At 43.9% G+C, this 23,081-nt stretch overlaps 2 protein-coding genes across 2 annotated transcripts; both read left to right on the forward strand.

Annotated features, from left to right (window-relative positions):
* The first annotated feature begins 1,545 nt into the window (after positions 1 to 1,545).
* Positions 1,546 to 9,570, forward strand: LOC308315419 (zinc finger BED domain-containing protein 4). Its single transcript, XM_080763381.1, has 5 exons — positions 1,546 to 2,181; positions 2,715 to 2,942; positions 3,137 to 3,396; positions 3,753 to 4,362; positions 6,198 to 9,570. The coding sequence occupies exons 1-5, from the start codon at positions 2,032 to 2,034 to the stop codon at positions 7,041 to 7,043; spliced, it is 2,094 nt and encodes a 697-aa protein (XP_080619507.1). The 5' UTR covers positions 1,546 to 2,031; the 3' UTR covers positions 7,044 to 9,570.
* Positions 9,571 to 11,198: 1,628 nt separating this feature from the next.
* On the forward strand, positions 11,199 to 20,200 carry apobec2b (apolipoprotein B mRNA editing enzyme, catalytic polypeptide-like 2b). Its single transcript, XM_080763709.1, has 3 exons — positions 11,199 to 11,818; positions 17,005 to 17,191; positions 18,785 to 20,200. Exons 1-3 carry the CDS (start codon positions 11,493 to 11,495, stop codon positions 19,124 to 19,126), a joined length of 855 nt encoding a protein of 284 aa, XP_080619835.1. The 5' UTR covers positions 11,199 to 11,492; the 3' UTR covers positions 19,127 to 20,200.
* Positions 20,201 to 23,081: the final 2,881 nt, after the last annotated feature.

Genomic DNA, 23,081 nt, shown 5'->3' on the forward strand with positions numbered 1-23,081 from the left:
GGCTCCTTCATCTTGACTGTTCAAGAAATGCATGTGTGCTGTAAATGGCATTAATATGACAACTTCTGACAAATTGCAATGTATTTTTTCACCAAAAAGTGTTCCTACAGATCCTACAACCGACTATAGACCGATTCACAGAGGGGTGCCCTGGGTGCGGCCATTACTGAGGTGTAATCCATGGAGCAGGTGCTCCGTAGGCCAGGTGTAGCTAATCAGTGCTGTTGCGCTTAATGGTACACCTCAGTACTGAGGTGTTGGCTGAGAGGTAATGTGTGAGGTGAAGAGTGCATCAGATTATTTTTTTTATCATTGGATTTACATATGGCTGGTAAAATATAGTGATGTTAAACTACCTCGTTTTTATTATTTTTTTTGTCTGTGGGGATAAAAGAAAAGTGGGTACCTAAAACATTGTGAGCAGCTCAATGTTAAATTGACAATTTATTTTCCAAACTACTTTTGGAAAATGGTCTTAAGTAATATAATGATTTGAACATGCAAGGTGCATCCTTATCAGACTTGAATTAACCCTTCAACTTCCTAATCTTAGGGGACATGGGGTACCTGGCTCAAGTTATTTTAAAATAACTATGGCCTGCCCTACCCTACTCCCTTGCCTTGCCACAAGCTTCTCCCTCACTATGAAAGTGTTTGAGAAACAACTGTCTGAATCAACAGTTTGTTCTTCTCCAAGGTCCTGAAAGCAATATTGTCAAGTCAAGTGCATTGTTATGCAGATAGATGACGTTTATGGTAGTGATCACGGTCGTCATCAAAATGGCTCTAAGTAGGCTACTGTATTTAAGTACAATTTTCGGGGTATAATTTGTATTTTGAGGTATTTCCAATACTTCATACTTCACTACATCTCCACTAGAAGGGGGAGGAATAGCCTATCAAAATATTGTACATTTACCCACTATACATTTATTTGACAATTTTTTTTACTAGTTAGTTTGTAAATTTTGATTATTATTATAAAACATACAGTAACCACTTCAGCCGGATATCCATAGTGTACGTACATTTCGGCCATTTGAAAATAGCCGATCTACAAGTGAGCTTGTATGCAATTTTCAAAAGATGTTTATACATTTGAAAATGTGAAATAGTACAATTTCTGCATTAATAGCCTCATTTTGTACTTTACTATTATTGGTGTTTCTATATTGCAGTATTGTGTATTGATACTTTTAAGTAAAACATTTGAGTAGGCTACTTTTTCCACCACTGACTGTATAAATCATAGTTAGCCTATATCTAACACCAGTTTGATATATAAATCAAATGGCTTATTCCTTATTCTTTCATTGTGCCGGAGGAGCGGCACCACCCTTAACCTCCTCGGCTCGAGCACCAACGACTAGGCACGCTTTAACACGTCACGGGCTGACGGCTGAGGGGGGCATCTCTGATCCAGAGCCATCAATCCAGCCGAGCCGAACGTTCCCGGGAATTGTCGAAAGTGTAGGAAACGAAACTCCGGCTTTATTGTGTGTGGCTGTGTGTGTGTGTGTGTGTGTGTGTGTGTGTGTGTGTGTGTGTGTGTACTTCCTGGTCCAATTATAACGGGATATTCTATATGCCTGGCTGGTACAGTGTAATAATAACAGCAGCACACTCTGCAGCCGTGCGTCCAGTCCGGAGGCATGACGGATGATGAGAGCGCTGGAACAACGGATGCGGCAGCACGCTATTATATTTATGTTTCCAAACATCCGCAGCAGCAGCAGCTATAGTGGTGTCACATTGTGGCCGATTCCAGACGTCGTCCTCCACCGCTCCACGCGACACAAACTCTCCCTTTTGTTGTGTGCGAGGCGGCGGCGAGCTAGACCCGACGGTCATCATAATAATATGCGATCGTTATGATTACGTTGAAGAAAACAACGTCAGCCCGTGCTCATGATTAAGACTAGAGAGGCGAGGTGAGATTCATATATCAGGCTGCTGATGATCGCCCCGGCGGCTCCTCGGCTATAAGTTAATTTCACTTCTGAGCAGGAAACATTGAGAAAGCTCCCTCCAATGGCGTCTATTTCGAAGGTGTCTATTCTGGATTACTTTAATATTGTCTTTGAGGGAGAAAATGGCAAGATCGAGTCCAACTGTAAAGCGTGCGGCACCAGAATCCAGGCGAAGCGAAGTGTTACATCTAACTTCGTCACGCATCTCAAGGTAGGCTATATAGCACAAAGGACAAACCCTGTCAGATCCGTTCTAAATTAGCCTCTTTCCCGGATAGATTGCATATCATCATCAAATGGACTTATCATGGCCTAGGCCCTTTTCAGTGTCTGCATGTCATCTCTGCATTAGTAGTAAATCGTTCAATAACATTTGCATTTTGGGCACACAGCCTATCAGTATCAGTGACACTTCCACAACTCATATTTTAGTCTAGTTTTGTCATGATGACAGTGTAATGTTTATTGCTCCCATGTATTTTGTTTGTTGATTAAGGCGAATAGAGATGTATGTATATGGATTGTAGATTGTAGAAACTAACAGGTTGTATGTAAACAATAGATGTTAGACAAATGCCAGGTCACTATTGATATGGCATTCTATAGAGTTCTAATAGTGTTTATAGTTTCGGTCATGTATTGCCTTGCATTCTTTTCTTTCTTACTGTAAATTGCTCTGGATTAAGAGCATCTACTAAATGCCTAAATTATAACATTTTCCCACATGCCCCAATCCATCCTCAGCGCAAGCACCAGGCCATGTACGACGAGTTTGTAAAGAGGAAGGACATGAAGAGGGAGGCTTACTCCTCTGGGTCACTGCACAACTTCACCAGTGCCAATGGAGGAGGCATTCGCTACGCCCATGCCCATCCCATCAGTATCACCACTACTACTGGAGGAGGAATGGGCACTGGAGAGACAGGTGGAGGCGGAGGGGTGACCAAGTTCGACAGACATGATCCACGGCAGGTGTGTGTGTGTGTGTGTGTGTGTGTGTGTGTGTGCGTGTGTGCGTGTTCTTTTTTGGTACAGTCCACCATCAGTGATTTTAAGGCAATCTAATGGCTTTGTGGGATTGTCCGGTCCATAGTGACAACTATTTTAGCAGGCATAAAATATAGTCAATAGTCAATATTATTTTAACCGGCTGTTGTCGCCATTAGGTTCTGATCTCCGAGGCGATAGCTAAGATGATTGTCCGTGACCTACAGCCTGCGTCCGTGGTGGAGAACCAGGGTTTCAGAGAGCTGCTGCAACTCCTGGAGCCACGCTACACCCCCGAGGGCCGACGCTACCTCCAGACGCAGCTTTTCCCGTTCTATGCCTACCAGGCCCAGCTGGCCACTCGTCAGGCCCTGGCCACGGCACACGCCCTCAGCCTCAGCCTGGATGTCTGGAGGCCTCCCCCTGGAAGTCACACAGGGTAAGTAAGAAGAGTGTTCCAATAACGATACCAGTAACGGAAAAGCTGCAGTGATACTGCCTTGCCTAAAATGTTGGTATCGGCGAGTATGCTGGTCTATGCCGATCCGATGCCATGTCATTTATCACATATTTCATAATAGTTACCGTATATATTTCGGTTGATGTTGCACTACTGTTTTATACTCTTACTGTACTATTTACATTATTATTTTACTAAGTTATGGGTATCAGTAAAAAATGGTATCGGTACATCTCTAGTAAGTAGCAACAAGGGCCAACGTCATCAGCACACGTACATCCAGACGCGTTGTTCAAATGTCTCACAGATCTGTACCTCTGTTTCTCTCTCCTTAGGTATCTAGGAGTCACCTGCCATTTTCTTACATCCGATTGGCTGATGCGTTCAGCCCTACTGGCATGCCTTCCCCTGGCGGTCGGGGTTTCTGGGAATCGTGCGCTCACAGACTTTGGCGAGGTGTGTCTTGCTCACGACGTAACGGGGAGAGCGTTTCGTATCGTAGCCGACGCATTCCCGCCGGGCACGACAGCCCACCGCCCATGTTGTCTTCCTGGATTCCATATTGACAACAATGGACGGGAGGAGGAGGAGGAGGAAGAGGAAGAGGAAGAAGAGGGGGACATCGCGGACAATTTGGAGGCCAGGAATCACACCGGTCGAAGTGAGAGAGGTGAAGACGGAGGGTGGGAGGACTCATGGGAGCAGGGCCTGGGTGCATGTCGCGTGGACTGCTTCTCTCGCTCCCTGGACCACTGTGTCAGAGAGGGGCTATACTCCTGCCCGCAGCTCTCCTCCCCTCTGTCCAAAGCCGCTTGCTTCTACAACTACATCACGGCCGCCGTCCCGTCTGAGAAACTGAGCCAGGTGTTCGATGGTCCAGAGGGCGCGATCAGGGGACCAGGAAGCTGCCCTCCCATTATGAGAGACTGGGCCGCTCAACTTAAAGTAAGTACTGTAACATTACCAGTAATACGCCTTAACCCATTTAGGCCTGACGTCGAAATTTAAAAAATGTCTTTAAAAGAAAGAAATCAGATGAAGCCGGTCGATGTGACATATGGCTCAAGTGCGTGCCGTCCAAACTGTGGGAGGAGTAGCGTTTCCAAAAAAAGGTTACTAGAATAATAAAGTGTTCCAAGTACTATAAGTGTAGTTGCCCTGTTGGGGCAACCACACTAATAAACTGTCTCAGCGATATTGTCAGTTTGCGAATAGAAGTCTAACTGTCTCACTTAATTACATACAGTACAGGTACATATATCTCTACAGTGTTGTCAGAGAAGCTACACTGAAAGCATAGTTTTACAAACTACCAATTCCTTGACACTGTGAGAAGTTGAATTACAGTAACGTTATCCTGAAATGAAATATTGTTTGCTTAATGAAAACTGGAAACAGAAAATGCAGTTTGAACACAATCTTTATTTTCTTCGTTCATGATCTTTTATTAGTTTGGCACCTACTGTGGAAGAATTCAACTAATTCTTCCTGTTCGATCCTTAAAACTGTGTTTAGGCGTTCGTATCTGTTACAGTTCTCTGATATTGTGTGGAGTAAGCTGTATTTTTATGCTGTTTACAAAGTTGCCAAGCTATAACCATGAGACCTCTATTCTCACGCGTAGGGCGGGCTGTGAAGAAATTAAGATTTATAGCACTTTTTCCACGGTGGGCACTCACATTGGCTCACATGGGCATTGTTACGGCTCAATAAGCTTCACCGTTTGGCATTAGGCTAAACCGGTGAAACAATACAGATATTTTAACAAAGCCCAAAAACAAAAGTTTGCTACCAAATAACAATAATTTATTAGAACACAAATTAAACACTAATGGAATGCACATAAAAAAACAAATAAAACACCAAACACTCGATTGACAGTGGGGTGGAGTAAAATAAATAAATAAAGTGTTTTCTGTTTATTTCTAAAACAATAAATTAATAAGTTAAACAACAAACTAACCAATCCAACAAAAGTGTGTGCTGCAGTGTGGAATAGATATCCACGCATATTCTGGACAGAGGTGACTCAAAGAGCACCAACATGGCCAGTAGCTGTTATATTCACAACATTCACATTGATAGCGCCAACAGCCATCTGTTTTGTTACTAACACACCCACATAGAGTAATAACATAAACAGCTAGAACATTTAGAAAAGCATAAATCATGTGTGATAAAGTGTCACTCTAAACTCTATTATAGATTCCATAATTCCTTTACATTTATAGTAGGAAGTTCCTGTAGTATAATTAATCATTTCTTACATGCTAATGTAAATCAGGAACTTTGGAATTTGTAGATTTGTAGAACTACCAGCAAACTGCAGCAAAGGTGGTTGAACTAGTACTTTAACCTATTCCCACACTGGATATGAATGCTTCTGTGTCATTTTCGATTTTTCTATTTGCTATTAAAAAAAAAGCAGATAGATTTATTATTGAACATTTTTGAAAAACCTTGAACGTGTGAGAACTACTGATTTAGACTCGGCCTCAGATGTTAATGGGTAAGAACTACTGATTTAGACTCGGCCTCAGATGTTAATGGGTTAAGAACTACTGATTTAGACTCGGCCTCAGATGTTAATGGGTTAAGTTAAAAACGACTGATTTAGACTCGGCCTCAGATGTTAATGGGTTAAGTTAAGAACGACTGATTTAGACTCTGCCTCAGATGTTAATGGGTTAAGAACTACTGATTTAGACTCGGCCTCAGATGTTAATGGGTTAAGCAAAGGATGTGTATTCATTGGCACTTGTGTTTTATTTGCCGTGCAGGTGCTGCGGCGGCTGTTGGATTCGGTGGACTTCCTGGAGGAGGTAAGTGGTCGAGGTGAGCTGGCGCTGAGCGCTCCCGAGAGGGCCCTGCTGAGGGAACTAACGGACATTCTAGAGCCCTTCACCGAGGCCTGGGACATGGTGCACGGGGACAAGCAGTCAGAGAGACAGGCTGACAGACTCGTGCCCATCAGCCTGGCGCTGCCCTGTGTCCTGGGCCTACGTAAGCACCTCTCCGAGACCCTGGCCCCTCCCCACTGCCCTGCTCTGCTCGTGAGCTTAGCCCAGGCTGTGGAGCGTCGACTGGCCCCCATCCTGGAGGACCCCCTCTATGTCACTGCCACGACGTTGGATCCCCAGTTCAAGCTTTCGTGGAGCAGCAACCCTGACTGGCATAGGCAGGTCCTGCTAGAAGAGTTAACAAAACACTCCCCGGGCTCGAGCCCTGTAGACCCCAATACGGAGCTCCGTTCCCAGGCGCAAACCCCTCCGTCGTCTGCTCCGTCTCCCGTTTCCCCCCTCTCCCGGCCTTGCAAGCTGTTCTCCTTCATCAAGCAGAGACCCACTGCACAGGCCAAGAGTCTCGATCAGGAGCTAGCTGTTTATCTGCGCGAGGAGCCCACCGACGAGGAACCCTTGCATTACTGGAGGCGTAAGGCCATTGACTTTCCACTCCTCGCCCAGGTGGCCAAGAGGGCATTTACCATACCCGCCAGTGGCACTCTGGTAGAGAGCATTTTCAATTCTGCCGGGCACTGTCTGAGGCCAGAGAGAGGCTGCGTCTTACCAAAGAACCTTGAGACCCTCATCTACCTGAAAGCCAACTACCGATTATTATGGACCTAAGGCTTTGCACAAATTTTTCTGTTCTGTAAAGGGAGTTGTCACAGAGCCAATAACGTCTTACCTACAGCCACTAACAGGATACTAACGTCTGTTATTCTCAGTTAACTGTAAGACGTACACAGAGTGAATGTAGGATTTCTGTCTGTTAGTAGGGCTGTGCACACACGACTACTGTAGATGAGAAACACTATGTTTGTTTTCTATGAAGCCCACTCTTGTGGACTTGATTTGGCTAGGATAGATGGGTATAGGTCTGTAGGGGGTGGGAAATAAAACAATAATTATCTAAAGATAATTTTTCTCAATATGAATACAAAATGTTTTCTAAATATCTGTACTTTCTTTATACAGTTTAATATCAATTTCACAAGTGACACAAACAGCTAGTTACTCGTTACTTTCGTGAGGGTATGCAGTGAGCAGTAAACAGAAACACCCACCATAGCCACGGGCACAAACACATGATTATTTTGGTTGCTTCAGATTCCTAGTAGGTATGCAAATGTACTCTTTAATCCTCTTCAAAAAGGTTCAAGTGTCATTGTGGAAGTCGCATCTCCAAGGCCATAGCACTTAACACAAGGAGGATGGTATTGTAATCAGAAATGTTTTCCAGCTTTGTTGTAGTATTTCGGCCATTTAAAGTCCAACAACAAACGGAACAGCAGGCGATGGTAAGCTAGCTCTCCACCGTCGTCACTTTAAAAGATTTGCATCAACAAAGTAAGACAAAACTAAATGCAGCTTGCAGCTTGAAGCCTTGTAGATCAAATATAGACTGTACGTTTACGTTTATGGCTGTATTCTTACAGTACAGCAGATTGTTAGTCTTAGGAAGCACTGAAATAAAGTCAACGCAATAATGATGGACCGCAAACATACTTTGCTTCATTGGCAATCTTTCCATCATAGCCTATGTCAACTTGAAGAAATATTTAAGCCTAGATGTCATTTCATGACCGTTAAAGCACATTTTAAGCTTCAGCTAACCCTCTAGTTTATTCAGATGACTAATATGTAGAATGAACAACAGCCTTTTAAACTAAAGATAACATGCATATCGACTGACATGAAATATTGTATCCTGATAACTTTGGCCATATCTCCCAGCCCATAACTCCAAGCTGCAGACCAAGGGGACAAGCAGCAGATCGATACTAATACATTTACTATGTGAGATTACAGCCGTAGCAGGGCTTCTTGACAAACACCAAGCCCCCTCCCCATCCAAAATCACCCATCCCAACAACACAGTTTGGGCCTGTACTGTAAACCAGGGGTTCTCAACATTTTTGGCTGGGGACCCCCGGAAATGTTGTCTCATTATGGACATTGTATTTGAACACATATGGACAAACCCGCACCTTGACATGAACACAGAGAATACACACATTTATCAATAGACCAAGTGTAGTGATATGGAATAGAAAAGTCCCCCTTTCTTTTTTCTTAAAATTGTAAAAGAAAGTACAACGCACAAGTACTTACTTACTATTGATACAATTGATTATTTGCGATGCAAATAATTGCAAAACGATTCGGTACCGATTATTTGCATTGCAAAACAATACGATATGCAGTTACTATATTATTTGTTACACCCCTAATATTAACCATAGAGTTTGTGATTAACATGATGTGCTCGTATGATGGAGGGATGAAAGCTTTTTCGCTTTTTTCTTTCTGTATGTATGTACGTACGTACGTACGTACGTACGCACATATGTTTCATCATTAGGACATTATAATAAAAGAATAATATTAATAATACAGAGAAAGATGTCTGTATGCAGTTCTCGGGAGTGGGTCTTTACGCACAGTAACACCATGAGGGTTCATTTATCTATTCGTAACTCTGAGCGTACGAATGCAACCAAATGGACTCTTATGGGTCCATTTGTTTACATTTGTACACTCAGTAGGGTTAAATTAACATGGAGGATTATACAGTGTACCGTTTTCTTACAACTGATGGGAAACCGAATGCGTCGATCTCATTTCTAACCACAATACATTAATTTCTTCCTGTGCCAATCCGCCGTAGCCTACACACCCTCTGAGGTACTACAGGTCAAATCCATTTAAATGTCATTGTCGGTACTTTATTTTTTCACTCTTCCAATATCGCATATTCGCATTCAATTCTGTCACCTGCATCTGGTTGAATTCTATGTGACTCTACTTCTGCCCCTGTGCGTGCGTGTGTGAGAGAGACACTATGTTGTTGGACTACTGTGTTATTGTGCAACCACACCATGGTGTAGTGTATACGTTTGAAGGAGAAACTTGTGTGTGTGTGTGTGTGTGTGTGTGTGTGTGTGTGTGTGTGTGTGTGTGTGTGTGTGTGTGCGTGTGTGCGTGTGTGCGCGTGTGCGCGTGTGGAGTCGTGGACTGTGTTACCCTGGGCTCGGCTAGTGGGGAGGCATGGTAATTGGAAGTAATTCCATTAGAGCTGAATTTGAGTCAGCAGGCAGCCAGCAGTCACATCCTGCTCTTGTATACTTTCCGTCACAGCTCACTAGCCTCACAAAACCTCAATGCTTAAAAATATGTACGAAAGTAAATGAGAGAGAGAAAATAAATAAATGTAACCATATTGTCTAGTTCTACAACCTCTTCAGTGATGTGGTGCATGCTGTCTCAATGTATTATTTGGCGGTCTTTGAGATTAATGGGAAAATAATCTGTCCATCAATCAATGAACTTGATAGCGACAGGTTGCGAGTGGAGTGGAGCAGATCCGATGCCATAGGGTGCCATGATTCCATCTGTCCGTCACCAACAGCAACACGCGGCGCCGCTCACTATCCCTGTGTACCCCTTTGGATTGTCTCCAATTCGGCCTTCCCTGCCATACAAGGTGAAAAAAAGAAGCTAAAAAAACTCTTCAGAGGATTCCATAATCTATTTAGTCTACAATGAAATTACAGAGCCCTCATAATCGTAGATCATCACCGGTGATTGCTGTGATCTTGGGTTATTATCACCGCAGGGATGTCTCTGGTACTGTACGCTTTATAGTGTGCTGCTTTAACAGTAGTAGGGCGTCCGTGTGACTTTAGTCTCGCCGTCTGCCTGGCGTCGTGTCCTCTAAAAAGTGTTGTTTTCGCTGCTCTGCCCATGGGTGTGTTGGGTTTGTTTGTGGAGCAGCTTGAAGCGGCACTCTCTATCCCTCCCTCCCCCTGGCTGTGACAGCTCATCCATTCGAGTTAGACGAGGCACACAGGCAGGCTGTGCTGCGGTCCTATTGGTAATTGCCTCTGAAATGAATTACTTGACAGAGAGTGAGACTGAGGGAGGAGAGGAAATTGTAATTGAACTCCCCCCTCCCTCCCTCCCTGCCATTCCACGCTCTCCCTTTTGCCTCAAGTTATTGCATCTGCAGTGCAGAAACCCATTTTGCACGCGCACACATACACACCACCAATTCTTCCCCTCCCCCATTCCACACTGGCCTCAGCAGAGGACCATATTGATGCAGGGTGATTTCAGAGATTGATTGTTCATGGACACATGCGCACTAGCCAACACCACACTCATATTCATAGCACAGAGACAAACACTGCTTCAGTGTGTGTGTACTGTATGTGCTTGTGCCAGTGACCACACGCACACACACACACACACACACACACACACATGCACCTCCCCGTTTTGGGTTGCCCTTTAGCTGGCCTTGGTGTATTGTCAAAGCCCAGAAGACTTTAGAGTTGGCGAGAACAACTGTGGTGTTCTATATCAGAGAGGAGCCCTGGTAAGCTACGCACATGCATGCACGCACACACACGCACACGCACACACACACACACACGTTGCCAAAGTGGTTATTAATAACCCTCCTCCTGTTGGTCTGATGACAGTGCCAAAGCCTCAGAGATGGAATGCTTTTCCATATTTTGTTGTGCACAGAATATGTAGCACGTTTATTTTGTTGGCCATTGGCACGTCACAGTATGAATGTTATTTAGCATATAGTTAGTATATGATCATTCTTGTGTCCACTCGTCATCCCCTCCCCCATTCCCATCCTTACACATACCCTTTGGCCTTATTCAACCACGTACGGTGTTGTCCGCTGGCCTTTTAATAGCAGTGGCATGGAAAAAGGGGGAGTGGGTTCACTGACTCACCCACTGTCTGGACTCAGTGCACACACAGACACACACACACACACACACTCACACACTTTCTGACTCTGACTCGACACACAATAGCATCTATTTCAGTTAACACACACATTATCACCTCACTTACACTCGTTGACACCTGCCCTTTCTCTCTGTCTCTATCTCTTTCTCTCTCTGTGTGTGTGTGTGTGTGTGTGTGTCTCTCTCTCTCTCTGTGTCTTTCTCTCTGTCTCTCTCTCTCTCTCTGTCTGTCACTCTCTGTCTCGCTCTCTATCTCTTCCTCCGTCACACGCACAGGCAGACAATCGCACGGTCAGAAACCATGGCGGACAAAAACAGCCGGTTAAGTGTGAAGAAGAAAGAGAAGAAAGTGGACAGCAAAACGGATGACGAGAAGGAGAAGGCGAAAGCGGTTAAGAAGCCTGACAAAGTTGTAAAGAAACCTGAGTGTGGACCCGAGAAGCCCAAAGGAGAAGAAGTAAAGAAGGATGTAAAGAAACCTGAGTGTGGACCCGAGAAGCCCAACGGAGAAGAAGTAAAGAAGGATGTAAAGGATGGGGACAAGACTGGAGGAGCAGAAGGGATGGAAACCGAGGAGAATGGAGAGTATCAGCCCGTGGAGCTGCCACCTTTTGAGATTATTACAGGGTGGGTTAAAGATCAAACCACTGTGTGTGTGTGTGTGTGTGTGTGTGTGTGTGTGTGTGTGTGTGTGTGTGTCTGTGTGTGTCTGTGTGTGTGTTATGGTTGAGACTTGATCTTTTGGTTGACTATCAGTTTCTTTACTAACATTAGTGCTGTGTTTTATTTTGTTTTATTCTACATAACAGGGGTTTATAGGCCTATGTAAGTCCTAGGTTTCCCTAGTGGTTAAAAAACAGATGAGATGAAAACAGTTTTCCCTTTCCACAACTACAGTATGTAGTACTGTATAATAATTTGCGCATGATACATTAATTGGTTGTGTGTTTGCAGCTGTTTTTCCTCTCCAGTTGTGTTGTTCCCAATATAATACCATAATGATGTGGAGTGACGAGTGATCGTATCATCGTACTAACAACTTGCACCTGTCGTCCTAAAGACTAAACTAACTAACACGGGTAAGAATAAGAATGACTCACAATGAAAACACACAAGCCACCCCCCCGCTCTATCGCTGTATCCCAATGTCATCTGCTCTTTCAATGTCTTCTTCTAAGTGTTACAGTAGATCTGTTTGTGGAGTGTGACCAGTGGCCTAGCAGATATTTTACATGAATATGTCCATTGAGATGATTTATACCAGTGGTTCCCAAAGTGGGGTCCGGGGACCCCCAGGAGTCCTTGATGGAGTTCCAGGGGTCCCCAGCTAAAAAGTTTGGAACCAATTCGTAAACATCGAGGACCTGGCTAAGATATGTATGCACTGAATATCTCAACTGTTCTTGGCTAATATGACCGCCTCGAACAACTTGGGAACTGTGAAAAATTCTCTATCCGGGACGAAATACCCGAAAATGACCACGCCCTTTTAAAAAGGACCACTACTTCAAACATGACGTTCTAAATCGTTGGAGCTACAGATTTTCTGAGGTGCTAAAAATGTTCAGAATACTCATGTTTGTTGAATCCGTGCCCAAGCCAGCAACCCTCCAGGTTATCATAGTGGCAAATCAAATACGGCCGCCAGTCCGCCACCTGAAAAAGGTTTTATCTAGAACTTTTTAACCACATGAGCTATGAATGCAAACGTGGTGTCTAAATCATGTTTTTTGACAATTCGACACCTCGATATATAGAAGTTGTATGATCAGGACAAAAAAGGTCTTCTCCGTGAGGAATCTAAAGTACGGAGTGTGTGTGTGTGTGTGTGTGTGTGTGTGTGTGTGTGTGCCTGCCTTCACCATTGACCACAATCCACTGACAATAACCCCATCATTTAAATACCTGGGCAGTATCCTTTCTGAGGACTGCAGCATCGACAGTGAAATCCAAAACCGGATCAAGCAGGCATCAGCTGCCTTTGGGAGACTACGGCGTCGGGTCTTCCAAAACAACAACCTTCATCTGCACACCAAAGTTTCTGTTTACCAGGCTGTCTGTATCACCACCCTCCTCTACAGCTGTGAAGCATGGACCCCATATAGCCGTCACATCAAGGCCCTGGAGCGCTTCCATGTTGGATGCCTGCAGCGCATCCTTGGCCTCACCTGGCGTGATCATGTACCTCAGACTGAAATACTTGCCAAGACCAACTGCAGGAGTATTGAGGCCATGATCACCCAGCACCAACTGCGCTGGCTCGGACACGTCATACGGATGCCCCAAGATCAGCTGCCCCGTAGAGTGCTGTATGGCCAGCTCCACCATGGCCAGCGCCTGGCAGGAGGGCCAAAGAAGCGTTACAAAGACCAGCTGAAGACCTCACTGAGGAAATGTAAGATCAGGCCTGAGGACCTGGAGGCTGCTGCTGCTGACCGTGACTCATAGCGGCAGCGCTGTCACCACGGAACCCAGAGGCTGGAGGAGGACAGGACTGTCAAAAGACAGCAACAGAGACACAGGAGGAACACACCCATGACTGCCATTACCACTACCACCACTACAACCTACCCATGCCCCACCTGCAATAAAACATGTAATTCCAGGATTGGACTCTTTAGCCATCAAAGAACTCACCGTTAAGGACATAAGTGGACGTCATCATCGGATTCGATGGACAACCATAAGCAAGCAAGCAAGCTGTGTGTGTGTGTGTGTGTGTGTGTGTTCGCGTGTGTTTTCCAACTTTTGACTAATGCTCAGCGTAAATCATTAAGCTATTTTGCTCTTAGCTCTTATGCTATTATTATCTTGTTTCAATCAAATTACATCTGTAGTTTACACATTTATGTTTTAGAGATAGTCAGAAGACAGGAAGCAGAGCTGGAGGTAGCAGAGACTAAAATGTTGAGGTTCTCTCTGGGAGTAACAAGGATGGATAGGATCAGGAATGAGTACATCAGAGGGACAGCACATGTCAGATGTTTTGGAGATAAAGCCAGAGAGGACAGACTGAGATGGTTTGGACACATACAGAGGAGGGATAGTAAGTATATTGGTAGAAGGACGTTGAGGTTGGAACTGCCAGGCAGGAGGCCTAGAGGAAGACCAAAGGAAGATATATGGATGTAGTGAAAGAGCCCTTTCAATAAAGCCCATTGAATTGAATTGAATTTAAATATTGGAGGCAGACATAGCATGGTGAAGTGCTTACATGTTCGTATTAAGGAATGGTATTTTTTCCCTTTCTTCCCCCTAAGCATCCGGCTTATAAGAGCACAAGCTTTTCTGATGTGCTTCATTATAATCAATAATGGAGAGTTAGACCTTCATTCAGCCCAGGACACTGAAGGACAGATGAAACCATAGTGGATGGAGATGGAGAAATTGGAAGACAAAACTTGCTAATGGATGTTGAAGGACAATTCTTTCTTTGGTGTAATGGACAGCAGCCACTCAAAACTCAGAAATAGCTACAAAAACAGCTGAAGTACCGGTACTTGATAGCTGCATTATTCTGAAAGTGTGTGTGTGTGTGTGTGTGTGTGTGTGTGTGTGTGTGTGTGTGTGTGTGTGTGTGTGTGTGTGTGTGTGTGTGTGTGTGTGTGTGTGTGTGTGTGTGTGTGTGTGTGTGTGTGTGTGTGTGTGTGTGTGTGTGTGTGCGCGTGCGCGTGCAGGGCTGGACAGGGTCAAAAAGGAAATAGAATGGAGAAAAGGAATGGATGGAGCGGCCCATTCATTGGGTGGCCCACTGGCATATGCCCTGTAGCCTACGTCAAGTGGCCAGTCCAGGCCTGAATTTACTTTTACTCTTGAATACTTAAGTACATTTAATAGCACATACCTTTTTTACTCAAGTAACATTTTGACTGAGCTACTTTTACTTGTAGTGGAGTAAATCTGAACAGGTCGTATTTGTACTCAAGTACTGGGGTCGAGCTCTGTCCACCTCTGGTAAAAGAAAGTTTCAGCCACACCCAGTCATACAGATAAGCATTCCAAAAACATGATTTAGACACCAAGTTTGCATTCATAGCTCATCTGGTTCAAATGTTGTAGACAAAACCTTTTTCAGGTGGCGGACTGGCGGACATATTGGATTTGGCCACTATGATGACCTGGAGGGTTGCTGGCTCGGGCACGGATTCAACAAACATGAGTTTTCTGAACATTTTGAGCACCTCAGAAAATCTGTAGCTCCAACAGTTTCGAAAATAGAGCCATGTTTGAACTAGCGGTCATTTTAAAAAGGGTGTCCAAGTGTCCTTGAAAGTGTCATGGCGCAGCCCAGTCACGTGACCACTCTTCCTTCTCAAAGCTTCCTTGATGTAGTCCAGGAAGTAAGTGAGCCCTTGTCCATGACATCAGAGACTGGGTTCACTGCTAAAATAAAAAATATCTAAAACCACATATTACACACATAAAGACACCCAGGAAAGTGTTCTAAATCGTCATTAACATATTTTTTCCCTTTAATGAGAGGCACATATTCTAAAAATCTATTGGAGCTACAGTCTCTCACATCATATTTTCCATGACCTGGCACAGCCATAGTATATGGAGAGTTATGATGTGGCATCCGACAAAGTTTACGGAAGCGTTAATTTACTCCAAGCAAGTGACACACCCCGACTTTCTATGGCAGTGGTTTCCAAAGTGGGGTCCGGGGACCCCTAGGGGTCCTTGATGGAGTTCCAGGGGGTCCCCAGCTGGTTCCATTGACATGAAAAAGTTTGGAAACCACTGCAGTTCTGTGCTCAGCAAGGTTATTATAGTTAACAAAAAGTAACGAAAAAAAGAAAAAGAAAAAAAAAACATAAATAAAAGCTATAATATAAACACAAACTGTATTGTGTGTTTACAACACTAAAACAAACTGAAATTATACACAAAATGCCCTTACTTTTAGTCTTTCTTGTTACCAACAGTAATATTTCTTAAATGGTATGTTGAGATTTTATTACACAATATGCCTACTTGCTCTGACATTTGTAAATCCCGCACCTGACAAATTCCCCCAATTATGAAAAAAATAACACTAAAACTAATTGGGAGAGTGAGGTCTAGCCAACACCAACTCGGGATTCCTGGATCGCTGCCCTCCACAAATTCCTCAGGTTCTTGAGCTCTGCAGTATTGTTAGCTAAGCTGTCGCGCCGCAGCACGTCTTCATAGGTGGTACGCTTCTTTCCCCTCCTGGCTTTGCCCTGGGTTGGCTCCCATAGAGTCAATTTACTTGAACTCAAGTTCTGGGTGCCTGACGCAGTGCCCTGCCAGCCTCATCCTTCTCTCTCTGACTTTGTCAGTGACCCGTGGTAGGTCCCCATAGAGGTAATAAAAACAAAACTACGGTATAATGAGAAGTCATCTGAAGCTCTCAAAGATGTATCATTTAAAAAATATATCTGACATGTGTGTATATGTATATATTTTAATGTAGTGTTGGAGGGTTGGGTTTACAGATTCATCAGTAATATCTGTGTATTGTTAATATTAATTATGCACAGGCACTGGCTGTTCTACATTCGGTGTCTCCATACGCGATTGGCTGGGATTGACATATTGCTTTGAAAACATTGCAGGGAGATCCTGCATTGCCTTTCATGAGATAAAAGTACATCAAAGCCTCCTGGGCAAACACGCACGGTACCAGCCACGGTGACAGATGGAAGCTGACTCGAGACAGAAATAACAAAAGCTTATGAAACACTTGCATTGGCCTTCCCTGAAAATGATGAAGGCTACTTTGTTATGATAGAGCTATGGAAACTGTTTCACTTTCTCTCTCTGTTTCCCACCGCTCTTCTATTTAGGGAAAAAATGAGCCTGTTCTACTTTAAGTTCCAGTTCAGGAACGTGGAGTATTCGTCGGGGCGCAACAAGACCCTGCTGTGTTTCCGGGTAGACATGCCGGGAGACGGTGGCCCCGGCGAGTCCCTGAGCGGCTACATGGAAGACGAACACACCACCGCACACGTCGAGGAGGCCTTCTTTCAACTGGTAATGACCAGCTCACTCACACACACTTACTCCCAGGGATCAAGTCACACGCAGACACAGGTGAACTTACAGGTGACACATTGGTCAGGATTTTAGGATTGATTTTAAAATAGTCTTACTTGTTTATAAAGGTCTCAATGGTCTCGTACCTTCCTATCTACATGACTGCCTGTCTAGATATGTCCCAAACCGCCCCCCTCAGGTCCTCCACTGCTGGCCTGCTTGATGTGCCTAAAACAATGGCAACTAAAAAACACAGTGCAGATCGAAGCCTTCTGCTTTTATGGGCCGACGGTGTGGAACAAACGCAGATGCACACGCAGATCCGACACACCAAAGGTCCGACATGGGGAAACAACGGTCGGACATGCAATCGAACATGCGCTGCTCCCGTGCTTGAGGTTATGGTTAGGTTAGGGTTTGAGGTAGGTTGTCAGTCTAATGTGTTAAGGCTGGCTCATGGGCCTTAACAAAGAGTGGAGACCAGACGGAGTTTAAAGCAGGAAAAAGTGTTTTATTCAACAATTTATTAATAAAGGTAATCAAATAATTCATTTTAATGTTCCAACTAAAGCTGGCAGGGAACACTGCCCAATTAACGAAATGCAACAAAAACTACAGTTGCCCTGGTGTGGCTGCTCTGCAGCCTGCCTGAGGAGGAATGGAGATACCAGAACATTAACACAGCAGGTGCTTTAATAGTGTTTGGGGAGGACACTGGCCAGGTGTCTCCCCTTCTGCAGATTGCCAGCTCCGCCCTCCCAATCCAGCACTGCAAAGAGACTGGGTTAAGCACGTCTGACACAGAACAGCATGCACATTCCTTAAAGGTACAGGGGCCCTGCTTCATCTCTCTCTCTCTCTCTCTCTCTCTCTCTCTCTCTCTCTCTCTCTCTCTCTCTCTCTCTCAGCTAAGGGGCTCTCTCTCTCTCTCTCTCTCTCTCTCTCTCTCTCTCTCTCTCTCTCTCAGCTAAGGGGCTCTCTCTCTCTCTCTCTCTCTCTCTCTCTCTCTCTCTCTCTCTCTCAGCTAAGGGGCTCTCTCTCTCTCTCTCTCTCAGCTAAGGGGCTCTCTCTCTCTCTCTCTCTCTCTCTCTCTCAGCTAAGGGGCTCTCTCTCTCTCTCTCTCTCTCTCTCTCTCTCTCTCTCTCTCTCTCTCTCTCTCTCTCTCAGCTAAGGGGTCCTTAGGCTCGGTACTCAGGCTTTTATTTTCATTCGCATTCGGCTCAAGAATGAAAGCCTGGGGGAACGAGACACAGTTCCTGGTCTAGGAGTGGTCTAGGCTCAGATCGGTGAACAATTATTATTATCTATACCAGAAAGCACCCTGGCTGGGCAAGGCTGAGGGGTCCTTGGTCTGAAAAACGATGAAGATCCCTATAGAGGGTTTGTGCGTGGCATCATCATCATACCCGGAAGTTGTGCGGGAACGCAAAAAACTACTTCTGGCCTTGACAGCCCATACATCCAAACAGAAAAGTCCTGTCTGGTTGTATTAAACGACATTAAAACTCACTTTGCCACTCACTTTAGGCATGCGTGCTCTATTGTATACTTAGCAAATAACTACCGGTAGCCTCTTTTCCGCCCATCCAGATCCTCCCAAACTCCTCCCAGGAGTATGAGGTGACGTGGTACGTGTCGTCCAGCCCGTGTGCGTCCTGCGCCGCCAAGCTGGCCGCCGTCCTCCAGCAGCGCAAGAAGCTGCGCCTCTGCATCTTCTGCTCGCGCCTCCTGGACTTCGAGGAGCCGGAGATCATGGAAGGGCTGAGGGCCCTGGTCCGCGCCGGCTGCAAGCTGAGGATGATGACGCCGTTCGACTTCCTGCACGTGTGGAACAGATACGTGGAGAATGAGGATCAGGAACTCACGCCTTGGGAGGACTGCAAGGACAACTATGAGTATTATGTCGAGAAACTGAGCGACATCCTCCAGTAGCTGTGAGTCACTCACATATCATTAGGCTAGAGCTGCACGGGTGATACAGTGATGACATTTGATATATCTGGGTTTTAGATTGTTAAATTGTGAAATAGATCAAATGGTTTCTTATTATTTATGAACATGTTTTATTCAAACCCTATACTTCTTTGACTGCGGTCCCCCGGCGTCAACACTTGGGCCCCCTCCATTTTTACCTCCATCTCTTAGGAAAGTGCTGCTTTGGTCACACCACAGCAATCAATTGATTGTTTCTGTATGGGGGCCTTTACCGATACCGAGTGCTTTGGAAGGGTATCGGGTACAACTCTAGATTCTACAAGCATGTGTCGCGACTCACAAGCTTGTGCTATTGTCACCGAATGCTTCCCTATTTTTTGACTAATGTCTGCCTATTATGACATACCCGAGTCCCGCGAGGGTTCATGTAGTTGAAAGAAGCTCAGACACTGATACATTGGCTAAATAAATATATTTGTTACCCGACTACGAGTAGCCCATCAGTGTTTATCATGGAACGATGGAAGTCTTATGTCTTTATAAACTTATTTTGCACTACCGGTACAGAGTCTGCATCTATCCAGTTACACGCTTAGCACAGTAAGAATAGCACAGAGCGGAAAGGAGAGGAGACGAGACAGAAGGAGATGGCTCCATCCAGGCTCGTAAAAAGTTACAACACCCTTTGATCTCGGCGAGACGCAATCACATTACTCATGCATTCTTCTTGTTCTTGTTAACTCTAAGTACACATACACAAATTCCAAAGCAACCGTAAGTTGGTTATGGCAATATATGACTATTTAGTTCACAAAGGGATTCTAGCCTACATAGCGTTTATGTATCCACATTACCAATAATTTTCCTCAAATTTCTCTCTTTTAATTAAAGTACCTCTCAACGCCAGCAGTCATCCCCAAAAATATCAATATCCATGCATTACGTCCAAAGTATTGTAATTTTGTTATTATGATTTGATTGAGTCAATATCGCCCAGCCATGTAATATTTTAAGGTCTGCAATCTGCATGCATTGTGAAAGTCAGCCTAAAAATCTATTTATCAAAATGTTTGTCGGGCATTCTGTTTCTGCTTCTGTCTTATCAACAGGTGCTGTCAAAGGGAAGGATGGGACACACACACACACACACACACACACACACACACACACACACACACACACACACACACACACACACACACACACACACACACACACACACACACACACACATTACAAGTCTGAAATATTTATTCTTTTGTATTTTGATATTTTACTGAGACTATATAGTCACTGCTTGATAGTACTGCACATACAATGGCTTCTACTTACATGGATCAATATATCACACAGCAGTGGTTCCCAAACCTTTTCATGTCAAGGACACTAATTAGCCGGCGGACCCCCATTTGAAAAGGTATGCCAGGGACCCCCATACATAAGAGAAGATTTTGACGGCTCTGGCAGTGATTCTCAACCTGTTTCATTTCAAGGACCCCCAGTTTGACATGCATATTAGTCTACGGACCCCCATTTAATGGCCTTTCTATCTCTGGGACCCCAATTTATATTGTAAAATCAATGTTAAATATACTCTGCTCTGCTCAGAGTTACAGACCCATAAGGGTCCATTTGGTTCCTAACTATCATTTAGCTGGGGACCCCCTGGAACTCCCTCAAGGACCCCTCGGGTCCCCGGACACCACTTTGGGAACCACTGTCACACAAATGGTAACATACAGCTCTAGACTTCTTGTGAAAGCAAATAAAACAACATAAGGATTGGTCAAAGAATTGAAGCATTATCTAGAGAACTCCAGCATTGTACATTTATGTTAGTTTCCCTGCTTATAGTTATAAAACAGGTGATGCATATTTCTTTTAATCATCTGCCTCCTATTCGCACAGTAACTAAACAAAACACTAAAATCAACAATTTATGGTCAAATGTGCATGATGAATACATCGACACACCTAAAGTATAGAATAAGTATCCGGGCATAAGGAATATACATTTTTTCAAATAAAATGCAAAGACCAATGTAAAGGATAAAAGTAATAATATGCAAAACAAGAGATTAAAATTATTTATTTATTTCCGCTTCCAACATCATTAAAAGATAATTGTAATAGATAGATAGATCTTTATTGTCATTGCTTACAGTACGAAACAACAACATTCAGTTTAGAGCTTCTTCACCACTGGCATACCAATAAACATACTGGGAAAATAATAAATATACCCAAACTGCAATAGTGCTAGACGTGCATCTAATGCAATGTAATAACAGAGTTCAGCAATGCAAAGTCCAAGTCTGGTACAGTACACGTATAATACCTTAGAGGGGGGTCGGGGTGGGTGGGGGTCAGGTTGTTCATTCAGCAGCCTGACAGCCTGTGGGTAAAGGCTGTTGGCCAGTCTGCTGCTTCTGGCCCGGATAGATCGGTATCTCCTACCAGAGGGCAGAAGTAGGAAGAGATGGTGTGCTCACTGCTGGGTGGAATTGGTCCTGTTACTCTGTAGGATGTTATTTGCTCGGTGTAGGCAGCGGGAGGTGAAGACTGTGGAGATCTCTGGAGGACTGGTCCAAATGATCCTCCCTGCAGCCTTGACCACTCTGTGGAGGGCCTCCTTCTCTGCCCTGGTGCAGCTGCTAAACCACACAGTAGTCCACTGTGAGCACACTTAACAGTAAAAAGAAAAAACATTTAATCAAAGACAAAAGGACATGCTCCTCTGTTTGTTGAATCGTATAATCTATCCAATAATAATCTAATTTATATTCTATTCGCTATCTGAATGTCTGACATTTCTGTACTTTTCACTTAACTCATGGTTTAGTATGAGGTCCAACTCCATTTTCAAAACAGTTTCTGTATCTCCAACCACAAAACGGGATAGGACCAGAACATGTGTCGCTGTATATGGTCTGCAGTCCCTCCAGCATTTTGGTGAGTTACTGTTTGTTGGAATCTAGCTTGTAGAACAGGTGTTACAAAATATCCTATGTTCCTGCCAGAATTGAGATGCTTTCATCTTGTGACTTGTGTGAAGAAAACTATTCACATACTGACCATATCAGGCTTACATGTAGAACTAAATGTGGCAGTGTTTTTTCCTCTTCATTCGTTATAAGTTTTACCTTTACTGCAAAATCATGAGAAATTCATCCATGAAGTGACTGCAAAAGAACACTTATACCAAAAAGTTCCAACTTCCAAGTCAATCCTTTCCCATTTTCTACCTGTTTGTTTTGTCATACTTGCACAGATGGTCTACAGGTAGTGTCCCTATATATCCTAACATTTGGTTCTACTGTGTTTATATTATAGCCTATAAGGCTTTATTAGAGGCAGAAATAGAAAAAAGCCTCTAACTGCAGCAGGGGTTTTCAACTGGTGGTCCGTGAAGGAATTGCATGTGGTCCCTGATCATGCATTTAGAAACATAAGGAAGTGAAGACTGTCTTTTATTTTTACATTTATTTTTTTCCCTGAAAAAAGAAATTACCCATAGTGACCTATGATGAGGCCTCAATGTTGCAATTTGCTTGGAAGTTGGCAGATATTCAAGAAGTGCACCCAGCCTGGTTCAGTCATCATTATTAGGACATATATATTGCATGTGTGTGCTTGACGCTCATACAATCAATATATCAGTTAATATAAAATGAGTTTAAAGGACAACTTTAGTTTTTTTTCAACCAAGGTTCATGCTTTAGGTTGTTATTAGAGATAGTAAAAGATGAGTGTAATTTCTTTTTCATTTTCCGCTTTCTTTCGTTATGTAGACATAGCACTATATTGTATATGCATAATTCACTATACATTTTCCACTGTTACGTTCTTAGCTTACGTATGATTCGTGATAACTACTTTTTTATGTATATGATGTATTGCCATGTTTTTTGTTCTGCTTGCTCGGGATAAATTAAATCTCGGCCCTGATCAG

This window comes from Protomyctophum bolini (assembly GCF_963924005.1).
Source record: "Protomyctophum bolini genome assembly, chromosome: 5".
Classification (NCBI taxonomy): domain Eukaryota; kingdom Metazoa; phylum Chordata; class Actinopteri; order Myctophiformes; family Myctophidae; genus Protomyctophum; species Protomyctophum bolini.

Bases quoted from the DNA above. Each gene is read 5' to 3' on its own strand.
- LOC308315419 (XM_080763381.1), top strand. From the start codon at position 2,032: ATGGCGTCTATTTCGAAGGTGTCTATTCTGGATTACTTTAATATTGTC. The intron at 2,182-2,714 runs GTAGGCTATATA...ATCCATCCTCAG, and splicing joins ACTTCGTCACGCATCTCAAG to CGCAAGCACCAGGCCATGTA. The intron at 4,363-6,197 runs GTAAGTACTGTA...TTTGCCGTGCAG, and splicing joins ACTGGGCCGCTCAACTTAAA to GTGCTGCGGCGGCTGTTGGA.
- apobec2b (XM_080763709.1), top strand. From the start codon at position 11,493: ATGGCGGACAAAAACAGCCGGTTAAGTGTGAAGAAGAAAGAGAAGAAA. The intron at 11,819-17,004 runs GTGGGTTAAAGA...TCTTCTATTTAG, and splicing joins CCTTTTGAGATTATTACAGG to GGAAAAAATGAGCCTGTTCT. The intron at 17,192-18,784 runs GTAATGACCAGC...CCGCCCATCCAG, and splicing joins AGGAGGCCTTCTTTCAACTG to ATCCTCCCAAACTCCTCCCA.